This window comes from Columba livia, chromosome 1 (assembly GCF_036013475.1).
Source record: "Columba livia isolate bColLiv1 breed racing homer chromosome 1, bColLiv1.pat.W.v2, whole genome shotgun sequence".
In the NCBI taxonomy this organism is placed as follows: Eukaryota; Metazoa; Chordata; class Aves; order Columbiformes; family Columbidae; genus Columba; species Columba livia.
Window position 1 is genome coordinate 64,285,971 of NC_088602.1, and position 27,032 is coordinate 64,313,002.

The window sequence follows — 27,032 nt, forward strand, 5'->3', positions numbered from 1 at the left end:
GGGAGCATGGACAGGAGTGACAACATGCACTCCCTTCTGCTGAAGGCACTGAGCTGCTGCCAAGCCCTGGAGGTAATTCACACGTCTTCTCCTTGCTGTAAACCACTGCAGTCAGTAGTTACAGCTGCCTTTGACTTCCTCACCCTCCAGGAACTGACCTGCTGCTGGTTAGCACTCCCTTTCTGTCCATTTTTTTCCCCTTTCTGGGTCCTTTCACAGTGCTGGTTTAAGCAACTCCATCTTAAAGGGATGAGATCCTTAGAGTCAAATTGGCCTGGATGACTTTGGTTTGGTTCCTCTCTCATTTTGACACACACCGTGTCCAGCACGGGAAAGCGAGCAGGGGGAGTGATTTGTTTGCAGAAGCAAGGCTGATCCTGAATGTGGACCAATATCTGCCTATTCACTGTCTATCTAAAATATTCCACATGCATATGATGATTTATCCTACATTGGCCCTTCTTCTGTCTTTTAACTCACATTTAAGTTTAAGCTCTATACCTGTTTATATAGAAAGCAGTATTTGCTTCTTAGCATTTTGAGAAGTAATTTCTTTTAGACAAGGAAATTGCCTTTGCAACATACTCAGATCAATCCAAGCCACATTTGAGGGCTTCACTTTCATGTCTCCTGCAGCTGGTACATGCCTGCAGAAAGGTGCACCTGGTAAGTAGGAACATGCATCCAGTGACCTGTTGGCAAGAGTGGTGCCAGACATTTTTGCTTTATTCATTGCCTGTAGAAAGTCAAATGGCTGTCCCTCCAGACACAAGTGGCCAGTTAGTTTGGAGAGAGTGCAAAGGAAAACAGCCCTGGGATAAAGGTAGCCAGGATGGCTACCTTCTCCTCATTTATTCTTTCCATGGTTATAACCATGCTTGGCTTATAAGCAAATTAAGTCTCTCATCTTCTGTTCAGGCTGTGGTCTCTGGCTGGTGGTGGAGCTTGAGCGTCAAACAACATTTTCCTTTCTTGTGCATCAAAATAAATAGCACAATAGGTCAAACTAGTTGGTCTGGGCAATGAAGGTAAATTTTCTTTTAGCATTAGGAATTCATGCAGTTATCTCTTGAAATGATCATGGGGAAATACTGTTGACTTTGATCTCTCATAAACCTCTGCTAAGACTCCAGTAGAACTGGAAATAACAAAAAACCAGCAACAGATTCATGGCACTGAATTAATAAAATAAAACTGGAAGGAGATCTTTATGCTGAGAGTGAGCCATTTCATATTATCCACAGTCAATCTATCTTCCATTGGCACCTTTCACTGCATAGATGAGCACCTAAAAATATACCAAGTGACTTCTCAGAATAGAAGTGTGCTTTAATAGTCTGGAAAAAAGGGACTGATTTATGGCAAAAGGTGACAAGAACCACATACTTATTGCTTAGCTGCTAAGTGGAGAGCGTTGAGAGGTGCCAGCACATCTCAGAAAGCCATAAACACCAGGGAAGAAGACACGTTATTTCTCTGGAGTTAAGAAGATACAACCAGAAGTCATGAGGCAAAGGAAAGATCATGTATGCTATAAAATAGTATCCCGTGGGACGTGGTGAAACAACATCTCTTGAGACACTTAAAACTAGCCTGACCACAGCCTGCATTGGCAGAGAATTGCTTAGGATGGCTGTCATCCATTCAAAGGACCATAACCAAGTCCACCCCCTAGTACACAGGGGGATTTCTATGGGAGTCGGGCCACAGCTTCATTAGGCTTCAATGAGAGCCCCTGGAGAGACATTTTCCTTTTCCACCCGCAAATAGCCGTGGCTTATACTTTGTACCTGCTCTGGGCATCAACACATCTGAACATGAGATCCACCTCTCTGCACCATTTCCTCCCATTGCAGCAACCCCAGGGCTGGTGGCAAATGCATTTTTACTCTAACATATACCAAGCCAAGGATGGCAGTTGTTTTTTCTTTCTTGACATTTTTTTTTTTTTTTAAGAAAACAAAAGACTTTTTGACTGCTCTGGAACTGGAAACAGTTAAAAAATACTGGTGTGTCACTCTGAAAATATACCTCTCGGATCAGAGCCTTTCTGAGCATTTTCTGAAGCTGCAGTTACCTTTTCTCTCTCCTCTGCATCGTAGTTGTCTGGAAAGACAGGTTTATTCTGATTTTCCTCGTTGATTTCTCTCTCTTCCAAATAAAACTGCCACTTGGCTTCGAAGTAAAACCAGTGCTCCTGATATTCTGAATGGAAAAGAAATGAATGATGTAGCATTTAATCTCTGCAACATTTTCAGTTCTACTTAAGAAATTCAAAAGAAAACTACAGCATTGACTGGCCTGAAAAATCAAGTATTTTACAGTAACATACATTAAACAGGCATATGTACTAACTATGCATTTTAACATGAAATGGGATGTCTAAATGGAAAAAGAAGATGTGAAAAAGAAGAAAATATTTTCAGAATCTTGTGCTATTTTATGATGTATTAAAATTACATTAAAATACATCAAAATGAGTTTTTTAGAGAACTTACTGAGGAACACTCCAAGGAAAAGATAAGATATATGAGTCAACAAAAAGAAAAAAAAGATCAATTATATACCAATTTTTATATTCCTTCATTCTGATTCAAGAATATCTAAAAATGTTTGCATGTCCTGGATACAAATTGCCTCCTACCTCAGTTACCAGTTTTTATTCACATAATTTCTACAGTGTTTCTGTTCTCACAGCATTTCTGGGTGGTTTTTCAGGAAAAGGCAGATACAAAAGACCAAGATTTCCATTTGCTCATAATATATACGAAGTGTAGTAAAAGGGATGAATAACACACACATCTGTTATCTGTGCCTGTGCAAATAAACCTTTTCAATAGCCATGAGTCTTTCTCCTTCTTCTGTCACTTTAGGAAGAGCATCCCTAATCATGTTTAACTTTGCACATGTCCATAGTCTTTTTAAATTCAGTTTATTTCTAAGCCAATGCTCTGGTTCAACCATTTTATAAAGGCTTAAAAAGGCACATAAGTCATTATTGGCCTGTTAAACACACATGTGCATCCATCTGCAGAACTGAGGCCTGAGCAAAATCCCTGGGAAGCTGATGGGGTAAGGAGTCAGAAATTGGTGAGATGGGACAGTATGCCATGGTGAACTAGCAATTCAATATGAGACTACCAGCATATAGTTTTTAAATAAAACTAAGCATTGCCACTTTTTTCCCTGTTTCCATCCTCCTTGGTCACTCAGTTGTGTGCTGCAAGTGGCTGAGGAGCAAGAACACAACCAAACTGTTTCTCTGAAGAACGTGATCTGACTTTGCTTCTTTGCCCAAAGTGCCATACAGGTGACCGCCTTTGGCAATTAAGATCATTAAAGCAGTTCAAATCCATGCAAAAAAAATTCCAAGCTGCCCTCTAGGATCTGATACTTCCACAGGGTTGCTGGTTCCCCACCCCCAGACAGGGATGAGCTTTCCATCATGTGGCCCTCTACACCTGGGAATATGCAGCTGCCCTATTCCTGAGTCCACACCCCAGTTTTGACTGATTACAAGGAAGGCATCGGTTAGAACCCTGAAAAGGGGGTGGTGTTTAGAAAAACAGAGTGAAAGTGCACTAACAGCCATCAGGCCAAGGAGAACATCTTGAGGAAATAAAGTCACACAAAGAAATTATTGTTAGTTTAAGTAAATTACCAACACCCACTTCTTCAGCTGTTTCCAAGACTACTTTTGAAACTGCAGGTGACCTAACAGGTTTCTTTCTTTGTTTTTTTTTTCCTATATCCCCCCGACTATAGAACAAGAATGCCTCAAAAATGAATGTTTTCTATGTAGCACCTCAACAAGAAAGGAAGCGTGACTATTCCAATGCACAGGCTCAAAAACAAAGGGATCAAGTTACAGTTGCAGGAGATTTTGGTTGCATGGACAACCCGTAGCGTGTTCAGAAATCCCACGCCACCAGCCCTAGCGAGGCTTTGCCCCGTCCCTTAAGCTCAGCCTGAGATGATGGTCACATTCAGGTCCACAAGACTAACTGGCAAGTAATTTCCAGAATATCAGAGAGGGGTGCTGTGTCAAGCCCTCTGTGACTGAACACTGTGTTCATTATCCACGGGGGATAATGCAGCTAAAAAAGAGTTTTCTAAAACTGGAGGACTCTGTTTGGCAGGATTTCTTTGCAGTGCATCTCACCAGCCAAGGAGCTTAACTTTAATGCAAGAGACTTTTCCCACTACCAAAATAGGATGAAAATCAACAATACGGGCAGTAGCTGGAGAGCGTGCCTCAGGAGTCCAACACGCCGCATACCTCCACGTCGAGGGGTCTTGCTGGGGTGGAGTGACAGGGACCTGCTGCAAAGCCACTCCAAGAGGAGCTCGCTCATGCTAATCCTGCACCTGCTCCTCATAGGTCTCGGCTAAAAAAATCCTGGCGTGCAATGAGACGGAGATGAAGATGTGGGGTCTTTCAGAAAGGCTCCCCAGTGCTCCTTTCAGGTTTTAAAGTGGTAGGTTTACTTCCTGGGTAAATCTCCATTTCTGTGTACTCTTGAATAAAGATTTTCATTTAATTCAATCTTTCTCAACAGCTGTCTCTTGAGATTAACAGAAAAGCATCTTTCCTTGATGTTTTAATGTAAGGATACTCATCTGTCCATGGCAGACCTCATCATTACAAATGCATCACTCCCTGGCAAGATACCTTTGCTCTGAAGATCACATGCATTAGTAAAGTAGCAATGTCAAGTTCAGTAGTTGTGTTACGCTCAGTTGTCTTGAAACAAGGAGGCAACAGACTGTATCTTAAATATTTGTTCAGAAAAGCAACAAGTCAAATCTGAATTTGTGGTCAAAAGCTAACTCTTGGCCAGGAGGCATCTGCAGGTGAACTTTTCCTGGCAAAATGAGTGATGTCAGTGAGTTTTCTTATGGAAAATACTGGACTGTGCTAATTGATGGAAGAGAGATGAAATCTCAGCAGTCAGTTTGCCTAATAACCCATTTCCTTCCTCTGCCCCCCACCCAGCAATCTTTGAAGCCTTCCTAAAAATAAAACTGTGCGGTAGAGTATTATCATTGCTATATCTTTGTATTTTTGCCACCAATATACCAGGCAACTAACAGATGGTAGAAGAACAGGACACCAGCTGCGAAGAGCTGACAGTCTGAGCAAAGAAAGAAGGACGACAACCTGTGGAGATGGGAGAGGGGAGGGAAGCAGCAAAATAGAGAGACTGGGGAGTGACATTTCTTCAGTGTCTTCCTAGCTGAAGAGATTTTTAAGAAAATAACTCTTGATTCAGACACGTTACCTGCCATGTGGCGAATGGTCTTCTTGCAGTATTCTTCAGCCATCGGCACAACCTTCATCATCTCTCTTCCCCATTGCGCAAGGGGTTTCCCTTGTATTGCGTACGCCACAAAGAGAGCTGTGCACAGGGACCCCAGAAAGCCTGGAATTCACAGATAGCAACGATTACCAATGTGCGGGCTGTGCTTGTACTATCCTTGTCATGTCCCTCGTAAAATCATTAGTGGAATGCCTCATGGTTGTCAGGTAGATTAATGAATGCACATAACCTATCTCTGCCTGTATGCGGGCTGACTCATGGCACGTTGAGGTTTTTGGCTAATGCACAGTGCCCGTTGGTTTATGATTTATTTTTACATAGAAGGAAGTTTCTGTTCTCAGTGATGTAACATGACAGAAATTGAGGTAGGGGTCAAAAATAAGCAAAATCCACTAATGTGATACTGAAGGTCTCCCAACTGAAGTCACATGAAATAATTTACTCATACAAAGTGATTCAATTACAAGCTGTATCACCTTGCTTACAGAGTCATCCAGCCCAAGGGCTGTGCTTGTTACATCTAACAATATTAATGGATCATTTTACTCTAAGGGGACAAGTCCATGCCTCTCTTGGACAATTTTTTTTCCCCTCTAAGGAAACAAACCCATGTCCCCTTGCAGGAAAGAAGCAACTGTCCAAGTAAGATGTGCTGTCTGCCTGGCTATTTAGGTCTTCCACTTTGGATATGAATATCCTTAAGATGAACTTTCTGTTAACAGGTACTTGACGCTTCCATGACATCAGGAACTGAAGGACTCCTTTCTCATATTGACTTGTGCTCTTGGCATTCTGTCAAAGGCAACAAGACCAACCCAGTGCAACATGCAAAAGAAGGTTAAGAAAACAACTCAGTCATTTAAATAGGCTCCAGGTGAACAAAGTATTGATGCGTGTGCTTTTCTTGGTGCATGGGTTCAAAAGCGTTTACTCATGCATAGAGGTATGCATGAACTTTGTGCATGTTGCTGAAGATTAAACCAATTTACTTTAGCAGGTTACAAGTCCAAATGAGACAATTACTCATTCTCTCTGCCATAAGACCTACAATACTGAGTCAGACCAAAGGCACCTCTAACCCAAGATACAATAGATGCTTTTAGAAAGAATATAACGCCAGGTAGGCTCAGCTCAAATGGTCTCACTCAGACAGCATGTAACCTGGCTGCCATAAAGATCCTTGAGTGTCACATTCAGCATGAATGTTTAGCAGGGTGAAACCAAGAGCCAGCAAGGGGAAGCAGGTGTTGAAGAGGGTGTTAGAAGCTGAAATGTGCCCAAAAGTTGTTAGGGGGGCTGGCAGTCTCTTCCTGCCTGCTCTCCAGGTAGCTCCCTCCCCCTGTTGCTATTGCCATCCTCCCCCCGCTCCCAGTAGCCCTCACGTAGCCCCCTGCCCCTCACCGGGGCAGAAAGCAAGCCACAGCTGGGGTTTCTGGCTCTGCAAATAATGCCAGTACAGAGTGAGCCTAATTGGTTTGGCTTCTCCGCTCCCCAGAGCTTCTGGACTAGCTTAGGGGCAATTTTAATCACTCAGCTTGATTGCTTTTAACAGTGACAGGCCTTCTTGTCCGCTTGCCTGATCCCTTTTGAACCCAGGCATATCTGCAGACTTTGCAGCTGCCTGTAGCAGCGAAGTCTGTGGCTTAACTATGCACAACAAGGGAAAGTATTTCCTTTGTCTGTTTGTTTCAGTCCTGACTGACATGTCAGTTGTGTTTTCCCCGTCTTTGATTTACGAGAATCACAAGTGACGTTTCCCTGGCACTTTTCAGGCTGGTAGTGACGTCTATGGTGGCCTTTCCACCCCTCTTCTCCCCACCTCCCTGCGATGCCACTTCTCTCTTTTCCCAGCTGAAAACTCCTTCTGGATGTGATGTCTCCTTGTATGGAAGGCATTTCATGTTTTGGATGCTCCTTGCTGCCATTTTCCAGCTCTTGTAAGTCCTTTCTGAGGTGGGAGACCCAGAACTGCAAGCAGTCTTATCGCTGCCAGTGCACCAGGGACTTTATGTATTTGCTTAATGGTATTTTCTGTTTTGCTTTGAATTCTTTTCCTCTAATTTTATGCAATCCTAATCGCTTTTCTGTCTGCTTCAGAGCACTGTGCATGTTGAACACGTCACCATTCATTATTGTTTTATTTATTGCTGTTTAAAGCAGACAGAATGAACACATACTTACATAGCAGAAAACTATCAGAATGACAGACCTGAATATTCAAAACATTAAATCTACTTATTTATGTTTTGTTTAGAGAATGTTTCAGATTGTGTCCTAAAATATGTGGAGTTAGATTTTTTGGCTTGTTACCTTTACCTACAGTGATTGGGTATGACAGAAACTGTCGAGAGAAAAATGTTATTATCCCCTGAACCATAAATTTGCGTGATAACAGTGAGTCATCTAGATGTGGATCCTAAAATTTGATCAGGACAAATGACATGAACACGCTTTGGACAAGGCAGGTTGTGTTTAGTTATTGGGATTTTAGGAGGGAAAACTCGTACGCCTGCAGTTGCTGTTTGCAACCTCATGTAAGTAATTTATATGTGTATACACTATCCAAGCAAAATTCAAACCAGGGCCTTGAAATCTGCAAAGCAGAAGCAATTTAACCAAGTGAATCCCCAGGAGCCATGTTAGTCCCCAGAGAAGTGAAAAGCAGCCTTCGGCACTTCAGGGTGCCGATACATCAGTGGATATATCAGTGATATCAGTGAACGTTACCTGTGGGATGGTTGTGAGTCATTCGTCCGCACTCAATGCTCACTTCAATCAGCGACTCCAGCCTTTCTGGCTTCCAGTATCGCATCCCTAAACACATGGCTTTCGTGGCTGCTCCAAATCCAGAACCTGAAGTAAAAAGATAATGCCAAGCATTTAAAAGGAGACGAACGATACACAAATATGTTGATAAAATGCGAAACAAGCACATTTTATTAATTCAACTCATGTGTAGGAGCTCCTCAGAGAATGGGAAATGAGCACGCAAAGTGAGTTACAAGTTTTGAAAGTTTCTTGCAAGGAATTTTGGTTCTATACAGTCATTCTGGTTTTGCAGGGATGTCCCAATATTCTCAAGTGCTACGAAGAGCATAGTGGGTTCGGAAAGCAGTGTGCTCTCTTGTTCACAGCACTTGTTTGATTCAAGCTCTCATGCCATCTTTACTCATTCTTGGCTAACACTGTTGTTTTCCCCGCTCCAGGTGCCAGCACTAGAAACAGAAGTTTGAGAAACAGATATACTTCTACTATGCCCTTATTTTAGTAGCCTTTATGATGAAAGTACACAATTAAAACACCTTGTATTAATATCACAGTTGATCTTATGATTTTAATGCATTTTTCATTCTAGAGATCCCTGCAGGTCAATTGCAAAACTGTTTCTGCTACATACAAAAATAATGTGTGCAAAAAGAAACTAAAGAATACAGAGCCAAATCCGCCAAAGTTAAGCAATGTAAGAACTGAGGTTTTCTGTGCAACATGAAATCAGTTCTTGTGTGCACAGTCATTATGATACAGCCTGCACTTACTGAGCTTGGTCTTGGAAATTTCTGCCTAGTGCAGCATGGAGTTTATTTCTTGAATAGCTAATTCAGTATTTCTTTTAATTCTCACCATTGTGTGCATGATTCCAGGTGTTCAACTTTTAAATACGTTGTTGAATAGAGAGTTAAATTTACTAATGAGTTCTTCTGCAGTACTTATCACAGTAATATCAGGATCACACAGAAGTTTTAATGAGCTTATCTTCACAAGGCACCAGTGAGGTGATTATCTCCTCCTTGCAGCTGGTGAGCCAATGCCCGAAAAGGTATTAACTCGTTGCAGGCACCCATCCTTACATGGGTAGGGTTTGATTTTTCAAAGTACTTGGCATTTTTCAACACTGTCTTTGCTCAATCACACTTCCCAGTGACCTTGGGTTTAGCTGAGAGCAATCAGCATTTCCCTACTTTGTCCCTGGAAGATAAGGGACATATTTATGCCACTAATTTTAGCATCTGTGGAACCTGCATTAGGAGCACAGTCCCCTTGTCTTTCTCAGATAGAGGATGGAGAAAGGCTATATCTCCATTAGCCTGTACGATGGCGTAGTAGGAACAATTCATGAGCCAGAGTAAATTGGAGCAGCAGATGCCAAGGTCTTTTAGTTACTTGCCTTCAGAGGAGCTCTCTGCAGCTCCCCTGAACTGTGCCCCTGTGGCTGGAGGCACCAGGGGCTCTCCTGGAGCACTGGTTGCCATTTAGTGTCATCCCAGGTGGCTCCAGCTCAGGTGTACTGAGATCATGTGTGTGAACAAAGTGTGTGTGTGTGGAGTGACAAGAAGATTTGCTTCAAAAGTACTTCCCCAGCCACCCATTGGCATATCCAGGTGTAATACAGGCCAATCTGGATTTTTCACCTGAGAGAGGAACTCTTCATCCTCCTGGGGAGCAGCTATCCTGAGTGAGCACCCTGGTTAAGTAGTCTAATTAGATTAGCTGAAGATATTTCTTCCCTTCCTCCTCAAAGTCCAATGTGCAAATTTTGCATGTAATAACTCTTTCAGTGGTTTTAACCAGCAAGGGCAATCTAAAAAGGGCCAAACATCTGATAAATGTGACATGAAAGGCTTTGCAAAATACCATTTTATTCCTTGCAAGCTCAGAGCTTGCTTCCTCCTTGCTAGCCTTCTTGATACCAGTGAAAGAGACCCTCTCCAGGACACCTTTGCCTGCTGCTCCTGATAAAAAGGCAAGACATTTGTCCTGCAAATGTTGCATATGCTCCTGTATCTCATTTATGCTGCAGACGTAGTGTCTAGTTATTAAGGAGTCAGGGGCAGATAAAACTGTCTCCCTATCCCACAAATCACATAGAAACCACAAGAAAGAGTCAGTCTTCCAGAGCACCAGTCAGCTTAACTGGGAGAACGTATCTTCTCCTGCATGCAAGACCAGACTTGTCATTAAACCATCTGCTGCCATAGAGCAGCAGATGAGAGTCTTCTTCACTCTGCAGTCCTGGTTCTTCCAAAGGACACAATCCATGCTGGTTACCCAAGAGAGAAGGGTGTTGCGCTACACAGAGCCGTTAATTATATCTTAATATATCCACAGCGGAGGATGCAATACAGTGATCCAATTGCTGGTCTGAAAGTGCTTGCCTTTGCAAATTGTGTTCCTCCAGTCTAGGAAGTTATATTAAAATCTTCTGCAGAATTAGACAAGCAAACTCAGTAACAAAAAGTCCATCACACGCAGTAACATTAAGCTTAGACAGGGCTTCAGGTAGTTCGAAGCTGTTAGCTCCCGTGTCTTAGTATCTACCATTTGAGTCAATGAAGGGACAGCAAGACCAGTCCAAGCAAGGGTGAGACGTGTAAGAACATAAGGACTGTCCTCCATGATCAGACTGAAGGTGTCAGACTTACCACGTCTGACAGTGGCCAATGGAGAGGATACTTAAGAAAGAGTAAAAGAAAGGGACAATGATGCTACCCCTTTGTACTAACTAAGCTGCTGACAATTCATCTCCCTGATCCAGGAGGCAGCTGACTATTCATCTTTCTGCTTAATAATCCTTGAAGGATTTCCCTTCAGTGAATTTGCCCAGCTATTATTTGAATTCACATGAACCATAGCCTCTGTGAACTGATATTGGAAAATATAATAGTTGTGCAGCTTAATTAGGTGTTGTGTGAAGAAGTCCTTCCTTTTGCTCGCTTTGTACCTGTGACCTGATGGTTTCATTTGGAGTCCCTAGTTCCTATGCTGGAGGAGACAGTGAGTTTTCTCTGTCCCTGTTCATGTTCTCCAAGTTATCTATGACTTTACAGTTCTCTGTTGTACTATCTCAGACAGCACAGCCTATGGAAGCAGTTTTTTTACTAATTCAACCATCCTTCCTCATATCCTTCCTAGTTCTCTTACACCCTTTTTGAGGGAGGAAGGGACGAGGTTATATACAGTAATCAAGAAACAGCAACTATGGATTTATAGTGACGCAAACAGCTTTTGTGTTCTGTTCTCTGTTCCTTTTCTAGTAATTTCCAATAGTTTGTATACTTTCTGGCTTTTACTGAGCACTGATGTGATGCCCTTGTAGAAATAGTATAGCTCCTTAATCACTTGCCTGAATGGTAACAGAATCAGCAATGGCAACTATGTATACGAAGTTAGGTTTTTTCCTCCCCTGCATATGACTTTTCATTTATCTGCATTGCTTTTGGTTCTGCTACAGTGTCACACACTTATTCATCATTGTGAGCACCTTCCATAACTCTGCACCATACGATCTTTGCTGACCCACTATGCACTTGCATTTCCGGATAGTTTGTTGACATGTTGACCAACAGAGGTCAGGTACCTACTTCTCTATGGAGAAGACAGACTGCAATCTCCTGCTCTTCATTTTCTGTCTTTTAACCTGTTATCTATTCTCAGGAAAACTTTTCCATCATCCTGTAGCAACTGAGTGCCTCATCACTTAGTGCCTTTGGTGAGAGACCTTGTGTGTCTTTTGGAAATCCTAACAGACCATCTTCACAGTGTGTCCTTTTTCGTCCCAAGTCTTGGCTACTTAGTGAGCTTTCTAATAGATTGCTGAGGTGACTTCTCTTCACAAAAGCTGTGTTGATACTTTCTTATTACATATTTTTTTATCCATGCACTGCATTATTCTCTTTTAGTATGTAATACCTTGGTGTGCTTTTTGTCATTCTATATCTGTAGAATAATGAAGATCAGCTTAAAAGCTGCTAAGCCCTGAAGAGGATGTGTCTTTTGTGACTACGAACTGTTCCACATGAGAACTTAGAGCCTGGCCTCTATCTCCCATCCTTCTGCAGCTTATCTTTCTCTTCATTTCTGTTGCCCAGCTTTCTGCATTTAACTCATACTTTTTCCTCACCCTTCACTACCGATGCCACCAGCAGAAAGACATTGTTCTCCAGTGCTACTAGGAAGCCCAGCAGCTGCTCCAGTAGCTGCAAATAAAGATCTGCTTGGATGCTGCATCCTCAGCCTGAAATACATGAGATGTAGATAGAGCCAAGCTGCCATCTGACTGAACTTTCTCAGTGGCTCCAAAGGCACACCTCTGGTCCAAGGGGTACCACCTTACTCAGATTTTTGTTCTGGCTCTCAAACACTAGCAACTCTCCTGAACAGTTTGAGTTTTTGTCAAGGGAACAAAACACTCTTGCCGCATCTCAGAAACAATGGACTCATCTGCATCAAAACTTTAAACAAATGCTGGCAGACAAGCAGAAGCAAACACTCAATGGTGAAAACTTCATCCTCGATCTTATCAATGTAATAAATTGGAAATGAGCTCTTAAAATGGAAGGTGTTAGACACCCTTGGGCAGGTCTTCTGGCAGCCACAGGAGTCTCACCAGACTAACATAATGCGGGTACCTCTGCAATGAGTGTGGCAATGAGTATGAAACAAAGCAACAAAGAGACACACAGGGCACTTTGACTTAAGAACTCAGTGTTCTTACTGCATCCATAAGAATTTGAGCAGAGGAGTATCATACAAGCAATGCAAAATTACCTAATCTTTAACTTGCCCATGAAGGCCAGTACACGAATTCTTACTGGAAGAGAGATAAGATAGAACAAGCTCAGGAAAACATCATTTTTTTTCCAGCCCATCCAAAATATCAACCAACTGCTAAGCGTACAATGACTGCAGAATATTTTTGCCTTGAGAAGAAATTTGTGAAAATTAAGTTAAAAAGTTAATTGTGTCCACAACAGTGCTAGATCTGTCCCACAGATGGCTGAACATCTCCATCTTGGGTCACTGGTTCTTTTGCTCTCAGGGTGAAAAACAGGCTTATTGAGATGTTCAGAATCATATTTGTCAGACGAGATAGGGAAGGTGGGCTTTAGCTTCCAGGTCTCAGGGCAGAAATTCATTTTAGATCCTTCTGGCCCAGAGTATCCCAAAAGCAAATAGTTTGTTATGGAAAGCTGAAGAAGAGGAAGACCAAAAGGATAGATGTAACTCCAACAACACTGGGGCAGGGAACAGCCATGCTCCACTGTAAGAGGTGTTGAGAGCTGCTCAGGGCCAGCAGCAACTCCTACAATTACTTTGACCAAATTTTACCCACCGTCAGTCAGAAAACGTATGACAACTTGCAGATGGGCACTTTCTCAGATCTGCTTGGCGAGGTGAGCAGAATAAACAGGGAGAGGATCCTTTTCTCTCCCAGCAGCTGTTGTGAGGAGTAAGGGGCCGAGTGAAGGATGCTTTTTGTGTCAGAGAAATCTGCCTGCAGAGACCCAGAAATAGCCATGGCTTTGTGCCACCAGCTCTTTGCCACGACATTGCATCAATATGCAATGCTGTTGAGCGGTGCCGATATGTACTGCAGTGGTAGAGCATCACACCAACACAGCCCAATGTCTGTGTGAGCTGCCGTCCTCTTGTGGATGCCTAGGTCTGCCTCCCTGGTGATGTGGTGTCTCTACAGGCTTTCCAGATTAAGTGCACTGTATGGGTATGGGTTTAAGTGTACGTGTGTGCACATAGCTGCACACATGCTATTTAACTTGAAGTAGAAATTCAGTTCACTGTGAAATGAAATTATCATAAAGAGAAAGAGACAGTCATGGGGAGGGATACAGGGCTATGAATTTTAGGGATTATTGGAAAAACACTCATAGTTGTTAGCAGGGCATTCACCTGGGGAAAAATCTCTGCTTTCCCTCCAGTGAACACAGCAGTGCACAGAACATTTCACAGGCTCAGCTTTTTGTTTCAGATCTGCCATTGCTGAAAAGACCCAAGACTACAAACATCTAAATGAGAAACAGCAGAAAATATTTCTTAAAATAACCATTAAATTCAAGGACAAAGATCTGGACCCAGAGGCACAGAGCCAAGGACAAAGTCTCTTTAAATAGATGTTAAAGAGGGAAGGGTTCTTTTACGAGAGGACATAGTGCCCTACAGAAGGAATTCCTGGCAGATCTCTTGCCATCCTCATGCAGACAGGGAAATGTTTCAGGGGTAGTAGCCTTTGATGTCAGCAGGGAAAAGGAAGCAATTTCCATATAGCCACAAATGCTGAAAGCATGCATTATTCAATCCAGGATCTATACATAGAAAGTGGTACCGTACCCTTTTCATTGAATGGTGTGTGCCAAGCGAGAAGGTAGTTGTCTGGTTTTAATTCCCTGCAGCCTTCAATGGTAGCAGGGTCTGGCCGCCTCCCCGAGAGCTTGTCGATAGCATCCACGTAGCGTTTTACCAGCTCCCGGTATAGGTCTTCTAAACACCAGTAATCTGCTCAGGGGAGGGAGGAGAATGATGTTGTGTGAAGGCAGAAGAGCAAGAGAGCACTGGAAACAAGCAAATGAACTCACTATTCATTTAAGAAATGTTCCTATTTCCACTTCCAATACACCAAGTCGTGTTTCTGGTGCCACTGTGTCAACATGTTTTTATGCACCATGAGAGCACGCTGCAGGGAGAACAGTCTCTTCGCTCTCTTCTCATATTTTCCCTCTTTCCTTTCCACTTTTAATTCCTTTAGTCAAAAAGATGAAGGCATTCTGTTCTACAACACTAACTGCTCGGGGGGTTATTTAGGGTCTATGATGTGAAGTATTTGTAGAGGTGTTGAACTGGAAGGTGAGTGTGCTGCTGCCGGGGCACCAGGAGTGTGCTCGAAGCCAGCTGCGCCTGGCTCAGCCTATGTCTTTGCTGTCATTTGCAGACATGAATCAAAATTAAAACTGAAAGCCTGTCTTTTTTTTTTTTTTTCAAATTATCACTGAATCATTAAAAGGACATGTAGATGATTAAAGCCAAAAAAAAAAATTAGTGACCTTTTAATCTGAATTTTATATTTATTTTGTCTACAATTTGTAGGTCTTTCATGCAGGGATCCCAATATCTTATGTCAGTAGCGCAACTAGAACACTGAGCTTTTATAAAAATTATTATAAAGATCACTGAGTATAGTAAAGCCCTAGACTCTGTAGAATTTCCATCAGATAAGTTTTGTTCTGGAATAAGTTCACTGACAACATCTATTTATTGATCATTTTTACCAAGACCTACAGTCTTGCCTGAGGAGGAACCTTCCCCTGTCAAACATATATAGATCTTTCAGTATACCTGCTCCTCTTGGCTGTTGTGGCATGTTGTGTGTTTGAAGAGCCTTGCCTTTGGCTCTTGCTGAGGAAAAGCTTCCTCTGGCTTCTATTACAGTTGTGTAATCAGTGGGAACTGAGGAGGCCATTGGGATTTGTACATTTATATATTTTCTATGTACTTAGAGAGACTCAGTTTAATATTTGGTTAGATACACAGACTGAATGACACTGCAGGGGAAGTTGTAAAAATATGTTCATTTTGTCAAATATGATGATTTCTGGAAATCCACAGAAGAGTTTTAATTTAAGAGGAAGCTTGGAGCCTGGTAAGCCAGAGCCACTCAAAAGGTGATACAGACAGGCAAAGAAAGAAGGTGCAGGTTAAAACCAAGATTCCCCTCCTTTCACACTATCAGTTACACTGACCATCCCAGATACAAGCCTAAAGGAACAAGATACTTTCAAGCTGCCAAGTCTTTCCAGATTTAGGAATCAGGTGTCAGTTTATCTGGATGGGAGCCAGGAACAGGATTTACTGCCTGGCATCTTCTGTAGAAGCCACGTCCCCACAGCCCTGTGGTCCAGCATCTACGGCCCGCCTGAGCCCAGCACAGTTCACACACCTGGAGCTGGGCTGCCATCTCAGCCATCACGTCAATAGGACAGATTCCTCAACCCTCATTGTTAGTTTGTTTTTTTATTAAAGACAGAGAGGAAAGGCTTTACTTGTTGCAGGGACAGTTCCACTGCTTTTGGTGATGCTGTTTTCATTCCTTCCTTATGGGACAGATTCCTGCTGGAAGCAAACTTTACATGTCTCCTCTGTCAAATCAGCCTTTCAGTCTGGGAGTGTCAGCTCAGTCTGCAGCAGTGCCCACAGCCCCTGCTGCTTCTGGCCATGGCCTTGCTGGGATGTACTCCATGCAGCCAGCAAAGCACTGGCCAAAATCATCTTCCCAGGTGAGAACTGCCTTGATCCTTAACACAGGCCTCCACCTCATGCTTAGCTACTGTCACAGCCTCAGGCTGGCCAGTGATGTGACCTCATGGCAAGCCTAAGTCCTGGACATGTCCAATCCAGCCTGCAAGCATCCCACAGGTACCTGCAGGTACGCACCATGGGGATGCTGCCTGCAGCGTGTGGGCTGCCAGCGAGGTAAACGGGACACACTGGGAGTGGGGCAGTGAAGGACAGGAATATTTGTATTGCTTATTCATCCTCTTTTTAATTTGTTGGTTTTTTTTTTTTGGATGGGGGCTGATAATGTTCCAGACACCCAATATATTCTTTAAAATCTCAGCCCTATGGTAGCGAGGGCTCTCCGTTGCATGAGCAATGTAGGTCCCCCGGGCTGTTGGCAGCTGCCTTCAGCCTCATGGACCCACGTTCAGGTTCTTTAGCTTCACCCTGCTGCTTTGGGTGATTTGACATGCAGGCTGGGCCACGAGCAAGCCCAGTGGCTTCTTTGCATCCTCTCTGCCAGGAGGAGAAACTGCTGTGGGCAGGAGCAGTTCTGTCTCCCTTATGGGAAGCAGACAGAAGGACTTGCTTTCCCCATTCACCAGCATTACTATGAAATGAAGATTTCTTGCTAAAATTCCACACACCAGCTTGTTGCTTTCTCACCATCCTATAAAAGCAACTTATCTGATCAGGCCAAAGAGATGAGAGTGTAGGATAAACACAGCTGATGGGAATTAGAGCTCAGATTTTTTTTTCTTTAGAGCCACACTACTCCTGCTATATTTAAGAAATAAGATTTATTATTTTTCTGTTAGTCTATCTGGTTTGATTACCCAGAAGTTATAGTTTTAGAGAGTTCAATAAGCAAGTAACATATGATACCTATTTAATCATAGCCTATATTCAGAAATATGTTAGTCATCTCTTTTCTTGATAGGCTGACATCTTGCCCTTATCTTTAGTGTATTAGCTACCCCTTAAACCATTGGTTAGCTAATAGCCAAGCATGAAGTGTCTAACACACTCTTCAGCTGATCTCTACATACTAAATTTAGAGCAGATTGGAGGCAGGCAGATAAAGTGGTAAAACAGAAGCACAAGTGAAATTTCATTGACGTGAAGGATACTTAGCTACATTGTGAGCTTCTGATGCTGTTAGTTATCCAATGTTATGCGTTTTAAGAAAAACCAGGAATATTTTTGCAGAGGTTAAGGAAAAAACCCACTATTTATTCTAAAGAGGCAAATTATTGCTGAATAGTCACTGTCTTCTGGTGTACATTTGATGACAAACTTGACAGTCTCAAAAAGCTCTAGTTCGATGGGTAGGGTGTTACTACAAATATTGTCAGATCTTACAAAAGACTATTCCTACCTCAAGAAATAAGGAATGTTCTTTCTCAAACTATTGTGATTTTAAAGTACATATATTGATAACTTCCACTATTCTGATAGACCTGATTACATAGTAGGTTAGAATATTTTTTGGACTAAAGACACAGAGTTTTCCTTGTAAAGCAAATTGTTCCTTTCCTGGCTGTGTAGGTATAACCCTTTGCCCAAGGGGCAGCGAAGAGGAGGCAAGCATAAGTGATTTTAGCCTGAGAGAGGTATTACGGTGACTCTGCTCCAGCCTGAACTTCTAAACACAAATGTGTTAGAAATGTGCGTAAAAGAGCTCTTATCTTTTACAGAAGAATTTCTAGTGGATTTGTTATTCCCCGATGTATTCCAGCATACATCTACTTAGCAATTATTTTTGTTATGCTGGACATGCAGTATTTTAGTCTTCAAGCTTTAACCACCTGTATAAATCTATGGAAAATATAGAGAGACCCCCTCCATACTCAAGAAATCGAAACTCCTCAGTTCGTGTGATGCTGGCAAGGTTATGCTCATGGAGGAGACCTAGTGCACATTATAATTCACATAAGTAGCTTTTCTGACACACTTTCTCGTGACTTCCCCAGCACTCAAGCTTATTTTAAGAAAGGCAGCAGCTCAGCAGTTTTGTTCCTTCCCAGACTGCGTTCGCTAGTCCCGTGGTACCTACCTGTGATGACAGCCTCTGCTGTAGCCATGTGCATGAGCGTGTTGTCACTTACTGGCCACTTGTCGGGGGAGAGCACCAGGTTCTCAAGCCCTCCAATTTCCTTCAGCTCCTGCTGGATTTTTGCACCTAAAGCATTGTTTTCTCGGGAGAAATTACGGTAACCGAGAGCATCCCCTACCCCAGCCAGCACAAGAGCAGCCTTAAATTTATCCATCCCTGAGACGCTTTCTGCTTTCCTTTTGTCCAAGACAGCCACCAAATCTTGATCTTCCTTTGTTCCTTTGCCTTGGGCTCAGCTCACCCGACACTTTATATCAGCCATTGTGTCACACCGAGAGCGCTCTCTATAAGGCAAGGGTTTCCTTTTCTGGCTCTGCAGATGCCATCTCTTGTCCGGGACCCGTCGGAGAGGAAATATTTCATAACCCAAGGATTTTGCAGGGGCTTTGTTCAACGAAGCCGCACAAGCGGACCCACAAAGCGAAGTGCAAAAGCCTGATTTCTGCAACCCAGCGTAAACCAAGCCAGGAAATCCTTAGCCCTACCCAGCGTAAGTAACTCTACACCCAGAAAAACAGATGCCTCCACAGGGGTGTTTATTTATTTAATCACCTGTAATTAATATATTTTCCTGTCTTTTTCTGGTACGCTGGATTCAGCCTCCCTTTCAGAGACCACTCAGGAAGAAAGTCTGTGATAAAAGGACCTTCCAAACTCTGTAAACACTAGAATGATGGGTTAGGCAGTAAGATATCTAGTCAAATGCAGACAACCTCTTCCATTTCTAATTATACCCTATGGCAATATTTCATCAAGAAATTTCTTACTCTGTTTCATGTATTACAACATTTTGTTAATTCACTGCAGCCCTGAATAAACACTGAGCAAAATCAATCACACATCTCTTACTCCCTGGCAAAGACCGACATTTTCCTAGGGCTGAGGTCAGGTGCAGCTTCCCTTTGGACTCTGGAAGGAAACTATTTTGAAAGATGCATTTAAATGGCATCCTGTGAGTCTAAGAAAATTCACATACGAAGCAATCTCAGTAAGAACTGAGCTTTATTAATACCATCCTTTCAAACTTGATACTTGCGTAATTATGTGCTTCTTTCTCATAATGCATTTTTTTTCTGTGCTTCTGCCGTGCAGTGCAAGAAGGGGCTCTGTAGTCTCACAGCTTTTAAATGTTATTTTGCCCAGAAGCTTTTCTCTGTGTAGGCTCAACATCTTCCTTCAAGAAATCTGCTGAGACTGACTCAGATTGTGTTTCCAAGTCATGCTGTCCTAAATTACTACTATTTACAGATAGAAATACAAATGTGCATATGAACCTAGGTAGGTAAACAGAAAACTTTGATTAGCTTGACGGTAATTTTGATAAGAGATACCTGGGGAAAGATCTTTGTTTTTCTTTGATTTTTTTTTTTTCCAGAAAGCAATACTGATTCCTATTTGGATGGAAAAAGCCGGCAGTGTCCTCATGTCACCCAGAGCAATGAGCAGATAAGCAGTTAATCATGGACTGAGTTACTGAGATGTGTAGAAATATTGCAGAACTTCACAAGAAAGCTTAATGCAGTTTGAGAACACACATCTCTTTTATACATTATAAGAAATAAGGTGCCAAAATGGGGAGAGTATCCTCAGTTAGTACACTGTTGCTTTAAAGATTAGGACTTGGGTAACAGAAGTGTTGAGTGTTAAGAAGAGGACATTGAGAGTGTGTCTTCTTTGCTAGGAAGGAACAATTCTAAACCAAATAAAACAAAATAAAAAGGGCAATTATATCCTAGAATTATGTAGGGACCAGAGGAAATGCAAGACCAAGTATTCCACAGTGGGGCCATGGCCAGCCAGTTCTAGAGATGGCTCACCAGCAGCAGTGAAGACACCAGCCCCTCTGCCCTGCGTGGCTGTGGGAATAGGCATCACTTCCCACAGCTGGGGCATTTCAGCAATGTAGGAGTAATCTTGCAGTCACCCCTGCCCTGTCAGAGCCACCTCAGGTTCTGCGTGTCCCAAAGCGACCACTCAAAATGGAAAACGAAGGCCGGTGCAGTTTGCAGAAAACACACCAGGCAGAAGCAATGCTGCTGATGTCTCCACTACAGGTCCATGCACTTTTCTGCAGCACCCACACCTTGTCTGTTTCCACAGAGCATTATGATTTGGAAGCACATGGAAATTTGAACTTGCAAAGCAAGGATGGGAGAAACCACCTGCTGAGGCACCATGGAGAGCTGGTAAGGGCCTCATCGGATGGAAGGTTCCTTCCTGAAATCAGACAAAGCTATTCTTAGTTTTCCATTTATCTCCTTCTGAATGTGGCTGGCAGTTGCACTGCCCTTTTGCCTCCTGTGGACTTTACCCTATTGCGTGCACACTTGGCTGCTCAGAGCATAGCCCAAATTAGGAAATAAATCTTTGGCTATAATGAAAACCCAGAGAAAATTTCAGAGTAGTTCTTTTATTCAACTCTGCAGAACAGAACATGCAACAAAGAATTTAGCTTTTATTTGATCTGTTAATTGCACATTATCTCCTTTTCATGTGGTACTTTTGGCTACTAGGAGCTTTCTGGGCAGAGGTAGGTTAGGCACACTAATATCTACCTGTATGCTCCCAAAAGAGACAATTATTTGTAAAATATCACACACATATCACACATGGAAATACAGTAACTCCATTAAGATGGATAAGTATTCACTTGCCATACACATTCATGATAGGAAAAAAAAAGCAGAGCTTGCAAAAGAATGTTTGGTAAATGTTAAATGAGATAAAAATGAAGCTTTGGTGTCCTCTCATCGATGCACATATGACCGCTTTCATATGGGGAGAATGCAGAAAGAAAGGAAGGGGAAGGCAGGACAGAGAAAAGACTTATTTGTCTTGTCAACACGGTGTTTTTTTCAGCTCAACCACATTTGAAGCCCTATGTGAGAATATGAAAGCACGCCTTCAGTAAATGTGGCTCCACCTGCTGCCTCCACCTGGGGGAATGTGAATCAGTGATCTCCACGGTGCAGAAGTTCTTGGGCTGTACAGGCATTCTTGTCTTTTATGTATAAATGAACCAGCAAATGGAGCATTGGCTGAGATTGCTCTGTCACCACAAGCCCTTCAGCATTTTACATTGACAGAAGAATCACAGAATTCCAGGTTGTAAGAACCACAAGGATCGTTGTGCTCCAACCTTTCTTGGCAAAAGTACAGTCTTGACAAGGTTGTCCAGCTGCATCTTCAAAGTGTCCAATGTAGGGAAATCCATCACTTCCCTGGGGAGATTATTCCAACAGCTGGTTGTTCTCTTAGTGAAAAAATTCTCTCGTGTCCAACTGGAATCTCCCCAGGAGGAACTTATATCCATTACCCCACGTCTTCTCCATGTAACTCCTTGTAAAAGGAGAATCTCCATCTTCTTTGTAGTCATCCTTTACATACTGGGACATGGTGATAAGGTCTCCCCTAAACCTTCTTTTCTCAGGGCTGAACAAGCCCAGTTCTCTCAGCCTTTTCTCATATGACAGCCTCCCAGTCTTTGGTCATCTGTGGCTCTTCCCTGGACCCGCTCCAGCCTGTCCACGTGTTTTTTGCGGAGTGGGGACCAAGAAGACTACACCCTGATTACTTCAGCCATGAATGAGCGATGCTTCTGCCATTCAAAGACACTCGGCAGAGAAATGCTCTTTATTCCAAGTTCACCCATCCAAAGGATGAAGAGCCATACCCTGGAAAATTAGGGTTGATAGCAGATGGGTGTCAGCCTTCGGTCAGAGCTGCATCTTTGCAAACACTGAAGTGAAGGGTTTCACTTCGGCAACAGGATCGTTCCTTGAGGAGTGATACTTGTCATAAAACACATTAATTGAGATCCAGGAAAAAATACACTGGTTTTGTTCAATTCTGTGATAGTAGCAATGAAGGGTTGGACTCGATGATCTCTGAGGTCTCTTCCAACCCAGTCGATTCTGTGATTCTGTGATTCTGCGAATCCTTTTCAAACCGCTTTACACCACTGCCTTGAAGAAAAAATATTCCTCTAACACAACAGTGTGGACTTCTTTCTTCTTACCCTCTTGACAGAAAGCCTGTGTTATGACATGAAGCCTACAGGGCTTGCCTAACCACAAAGAGAGTATTGCACTGCTTGTAAAAGAGGCACAAGAGAACACACATGGGAATTTGTCAAGTATATGCATCAACACAAGGAAGTATCCCAATAATTATACTTAACCAAAATTTGAATGCCCTTAAGGTTCCCCAGGCCTTTCACATCGAGAGGAAAACCTTGTACTCGTGTGTCTGAAACACAGAATGTTCTGCCTGCGGTTGTAGAGCTGCAGTTGCATACCTGGCAGCAGTTTGTAACAAAAAAGCCAATTTTAGAGGTGTGTCATTCTCCCCTAATTCTACCCCGCACACTGTACATAATGCAAAGCTCAGAAAGCACGTTTTGTTGAATATTTTCTTTAAAAAGTTCTCACAATTGTAGAACATTACACTTTTTCCCTTTCAGAAGTGCTGTGCCTTTTGGTGTGCAGGATGCTGGCTGACACCAGCTGAGGGAAGGTACTGGTGCCAACACTTCGAAGGAAAAGACCTTCTCATGGTCCAAGTATCAGCATCAGCAGTTCTGCTGTTTTAGGAAGAGGGACTCGTGTGATACTAAAGCAGCCAGTAGTGGCTGGTGAAACCACTGGAGAGTGATGCCAGCTGGGAGAGTAGAGAAGAAAACTTCTGTGATTTAAACTTTCAGAAGAGAATTGAGGACAGTTGAATACATCCCTCTGAAGGTCTCTGCAGACTTCTGAGCGTGCTGCCTCTCCTGCAGAGCTCAGGGCCTCGCACCGAGCAGGACTTGCCCTGCAATTACACCTCTCATTACCAGGAAAGACTAACGGCACAAATTGCAGGGAGTTTGGTCACTAGCAAAACAAATGACCAAAACAAAAAACCCTAACAAGGACAACAAGAAAAAAACAAAAAATCAAATCAAACAAAAAAACACAAACAAAAAACCCCAAAAGAACCAAAAACACACACACAAAAACCCAACGAACAAACACAAAACCCCAACCAAAGCACCCAGCCTTTGCAAGGCTTCCAAAGCAAAACGCTGACAAAAATCATACAGACATCTCACATAACTGACTTCAATCCTTTATGTTGACCGTCCATTTATTCCTTTTTCCATCGCCACAAAATTTACACGTGTACAGCTTAGCAGCAAATCTCCCAGGTGCACTGAATGAGCAGATGCGTGCAGGTTTGCTCTCCTTGGCATGACATACATGATAAATTACATTTAAATTTAGAACTGGCAAGTACATATCCTGTGGCTCAGTTTCAAACACTCCAGGACGTAAAACCAAACAACTTGGCACCAAGTTCAAAAATACATACAGCATATCTAGGAATCAATACTGTATGCACGGAACAACTTCAAGACATCTGTACCATTTCTGATTATAAATTGATCAGCCTACGTGTTTCCACTGTACCAGCTCAACTAAAAAGCAAATCAGAGCACCCTGTAAAGTGGAACTATTGACAGTAGCAAGTTATTAAAACACATAAGGAAGTCATCACTTGAAAGGAGTTCATTTCCTTTTATTTTTATGATTGTTCAAGTGTGAACAATTTAGTATGCTATTACTTGTGGGGAGGTAAAACGTGTATAGGTGGCTTCAAATGGGTAGAGGAGTAGGAAGGAGAAAAGAAAAAGCGTACTATGCTTAGGAAGGTCGCTGCTAAGGAGCAACTCCTACCTTGAGAGTATTTTGCCCAGTCTTCCTTTGTTAAAAATAGTGTAAGAAGTGGATAAGCATGCATATAAGGAAACTGAATACTGTGCTAAGCACCTTCCTTCTTCCTCAGATTAACAAGGCAAAACACCTCAACCCACACGCATTTTTTATGCTCTATTTATTTCAAAGGGTGAAAGGTTCATGAGGTTGATTTGAGGGAGTTCTCAGTGTGAGCAAATGTTTCACAAGCTCTAGCACTATGAAAACTATTGAGTTACAACACACACCAATAGATTAAGCTACTTCTGGTCAGTTATATTATAGCTATATATTTTAAGTGGCGATTGTGTGAATAACAAACATTCCACCACTTTTGGCTGGATAAATGCACTTGATGTTATGATATGTTACACATTGTCCAAAGCCCACAGGACAAATAGAGAAAAAGCTTGTTTTGGCAAGGAAGAATAGGTAAATCAGATGAATTTAAAAGAGCATGATACCATTTTTAAACCTCTGCTGTCTTCTGTAGAATACCTAGACTTACATACACAAATGCCCTTCTAAAAAGATGCAGTCAGAAGGAATAATTTGGCTTAATATTACTCCTGAAGGCTGCAGAGGGGCAGCAGGCGGCCAGGGCACTGACACCTAGTGGCTGCTGGGCAAGGGGCAATGTCCACAAATGCTGCTGGGGGTAAAACCACTATTTATAAACCACTCACGGGGCATTTGTAACTTGGCTCCTATATTCTTATGAAGAGGAAATTTGCTCATCTGCTCCTGCTTTTTAAACATCATGCAGGACTGGAATCCCCAGAATGAAGGTAACCCTTCTGTACGCAGCACGTATGCTTGTCCTTGTAGGCCGCACTGACATACGTGAAAGCTGACTGCTTATACAAAACTCTAAATATTAGAGTTTAAGAGCAAATGGTAAGCCTTTATACCCTCATGACTATGAAATAAGATACTATGCTGTCATGCAATACTTAAATGATCTGATGTGATCCAAACAGATATAAATTATATAGCTTAATGCACTATTTTATCCAAAATTCTTGCATCTATTCGGGTCTGATTACCTATATTAATCATAGTTGTACATGCTCTTCAGCAAATTTTTAACAAACTTTCATAGTAGCTATGACAAACCCATTTTGATGAGGTAGCATTTAAGAGAGCCCTGTGTGAGGATGTTGAATAGTTCCTGGTAAAGCCTTTCTGTGCTTATGCATTGGAAGACACTGTTGAGAAAGAGGAGCCTGACCTCTGTACACTTCACAATTGATATCTGGAGAAAGGAGAGAAACAAATGACTGAAAAAACTCAGATTTGGTGAAAGCTAGTCCATTAGCCTCAAGATCAATGACAGTGTATTAATTTACTCTTTTTTTTCCCTTAAGTAAATGTTACTGAACGCGCAATACATCCAGAGGCACAAATGCTTATCATCATTAATGTAGTCTTCTTACCCCTAACTATTTTTCCCAAGTGGAAGCCAACTGGTTAAGTCTCTGGGCTTATTCACATTTCTTTTCTGTGAAACTTGCTAGGAATTGCATTTATAACTATGTCGCATTTGGCTAGAATTTACAATATGTTTCAAGCTACAAATAAAACCACGAGTTACATTCCACCAGTTCATTATTTAAAATAAATAAAAGACATAACTGAAGACTAACTGAATTGCGATCAAACATGAACTGCAAAAGCATCTTTGGTTGTTTAATGTCTGCTTCTTTAAATGGTCAATAAAAAGAGCTGCAGTTGCAACATCGCATAGAACAGCAGCCCTTCTTCAGCTATGCTACTGCTACATGTCCAAGCACTTCCAGAAGAATTACAAGGAAGGTGACCTCACTGGAAGAAAACAATGGGCTGGATGTAATCAATCTATACATTTAGGACTTTATAAATTTAAAATTTTGGCACCAAGTAAAAGGAAGCATAAATGTTTTTTTGTTCTCTTACAATTCTAGACTAGGACAGATCCACACAACTAACTTTTACAAAAATACAACATACTGCATAAGTTTTATTTAGGGATTTAATTTATATACCACAAATACTGCTTTTTAATATAAGTACAATATAATACAGTTTTATTTATGTAACTGCTGGTGTTCACCTCGGATCATGAACTGAATTGCATGCTGTGCTGTCAAAATTGTAATCAAATGGCCTCTAGTTAAACTTCTCCAAAGTATAAAATCATGCAAAATCTACATCCTATATGATACAACCAGTACAATAATTGAAGCCAGTAGCCTACAAACAGCCTGGACTATCTTCTGAGTTTGTTCTTCCAGTGTCCATGTGTCAGCGATCATTTTCTTGAGGCAGAAAGGAAGAATTTCAGTTTTGTCTGCAGAACGTCATCACGACCACTGAGACCAGCAACAACGTGCACAGGTATCAGTCAACACATCTTCATTACCTAATGCAGTTCAGAGAGCATGTTTAGTCCATACTGACAAGTCTGGCGTTAGGAAGTTTTACGTTTTCCTCCTGTGATGACTGGTCGTGCATATTCCACAAAATCATCTATAAGAACAGGCCACGCTCCTAAAGAGAAGTCAAGCAATTCAGAAATTAACGTATCATTTGAATCTCTTCCTGCAGCAAGTTTTTAGTGCAAACAAAAGGTATTTAAAGCATAATCCACACTGTGAACTTTATAAGCATTAGCTGATAGCAAAACCATGGCATTCCTATCAGAGCCATTCATAACTTTGGAAATATTTCTGTACACAGCCATTCCAAAATAGGATTTGCAGGATTAGTAACAGAGTGTAAATTGCTTTCAGGTCAGTAAAAATAAAAAAAAGTTCATGT

General features: G+C 42.0%; 2 protein-coding genes across 11 annotated transcripts in view; both read right to left on the reverse strand.

Moving 5' to 3' along the window:
• The window catches only part of ADPRHL1 (ADP-ribosylhydrolase like 1), a 32,776-nt gene extending 13,821 nt beyond the window's left edge, over positions 1–18,955 (reverse strand). For all 5 annotated transcript variants that reach the window (XR_010471775.1, XM_005505429.4, XM_065059359.1 and 2 more), the window contains exons 1-5: positions 18,442–18,955; positions 14,445–14,609; positions 8,049–8,174; positions 5,283–5,423; positions 2,078–2,205 (exon numbers count right to left, since the gene is read on the reverse strand). Coding sequence is in view for 4 of the 5 variants with exons in the window: in XM_005505429.4 (XP_005505486.2) it covers positions 2,078–2,205; positions 5,283–5,423; positions 8,049–8,174; positions 14,445–14,609; positions 18,442–18,655 (774 nt within the window). In the remaining variant the exon portion in view is untranslated. The remainder of the gene's footprint in view (positions 1–2,077; positions 2,206–5,282; positions 5,424–8,048; positions 8,175–14,444; positions 14,610–18,441) is intronic.
• A 4,640-nt stretch (positions 18,956–23,595) lies between these two features.
• The window catches only part of DCUN1D2 (defective in cullin neddylation 1 domain containing 2), a 29,114-nt gene continuing 25,677 nt past the window's right edge, over positions 23,596–27,032 (reverse strand). For 5 of the 6 annotated variants that reach the window (XR_010471843.1, XM_065059483.1, XM_065059508.1 and 2 more), the window contains one exon: positions 23,596–26,762. Coding sequence is in view for 3 of the 6 variants with exons in the window: in XM_065059483.1 (XP_064915555.1) it covers positions 26,683–26,762 (80 nt within the window). In the remaining 3 variants the exon portion in view is untranslated. The remainder of the gene's footprint in view (positions 26,763–27,032) is intronic. The other variant, XR_010471846.1, reaches the window with a different exon arrangement.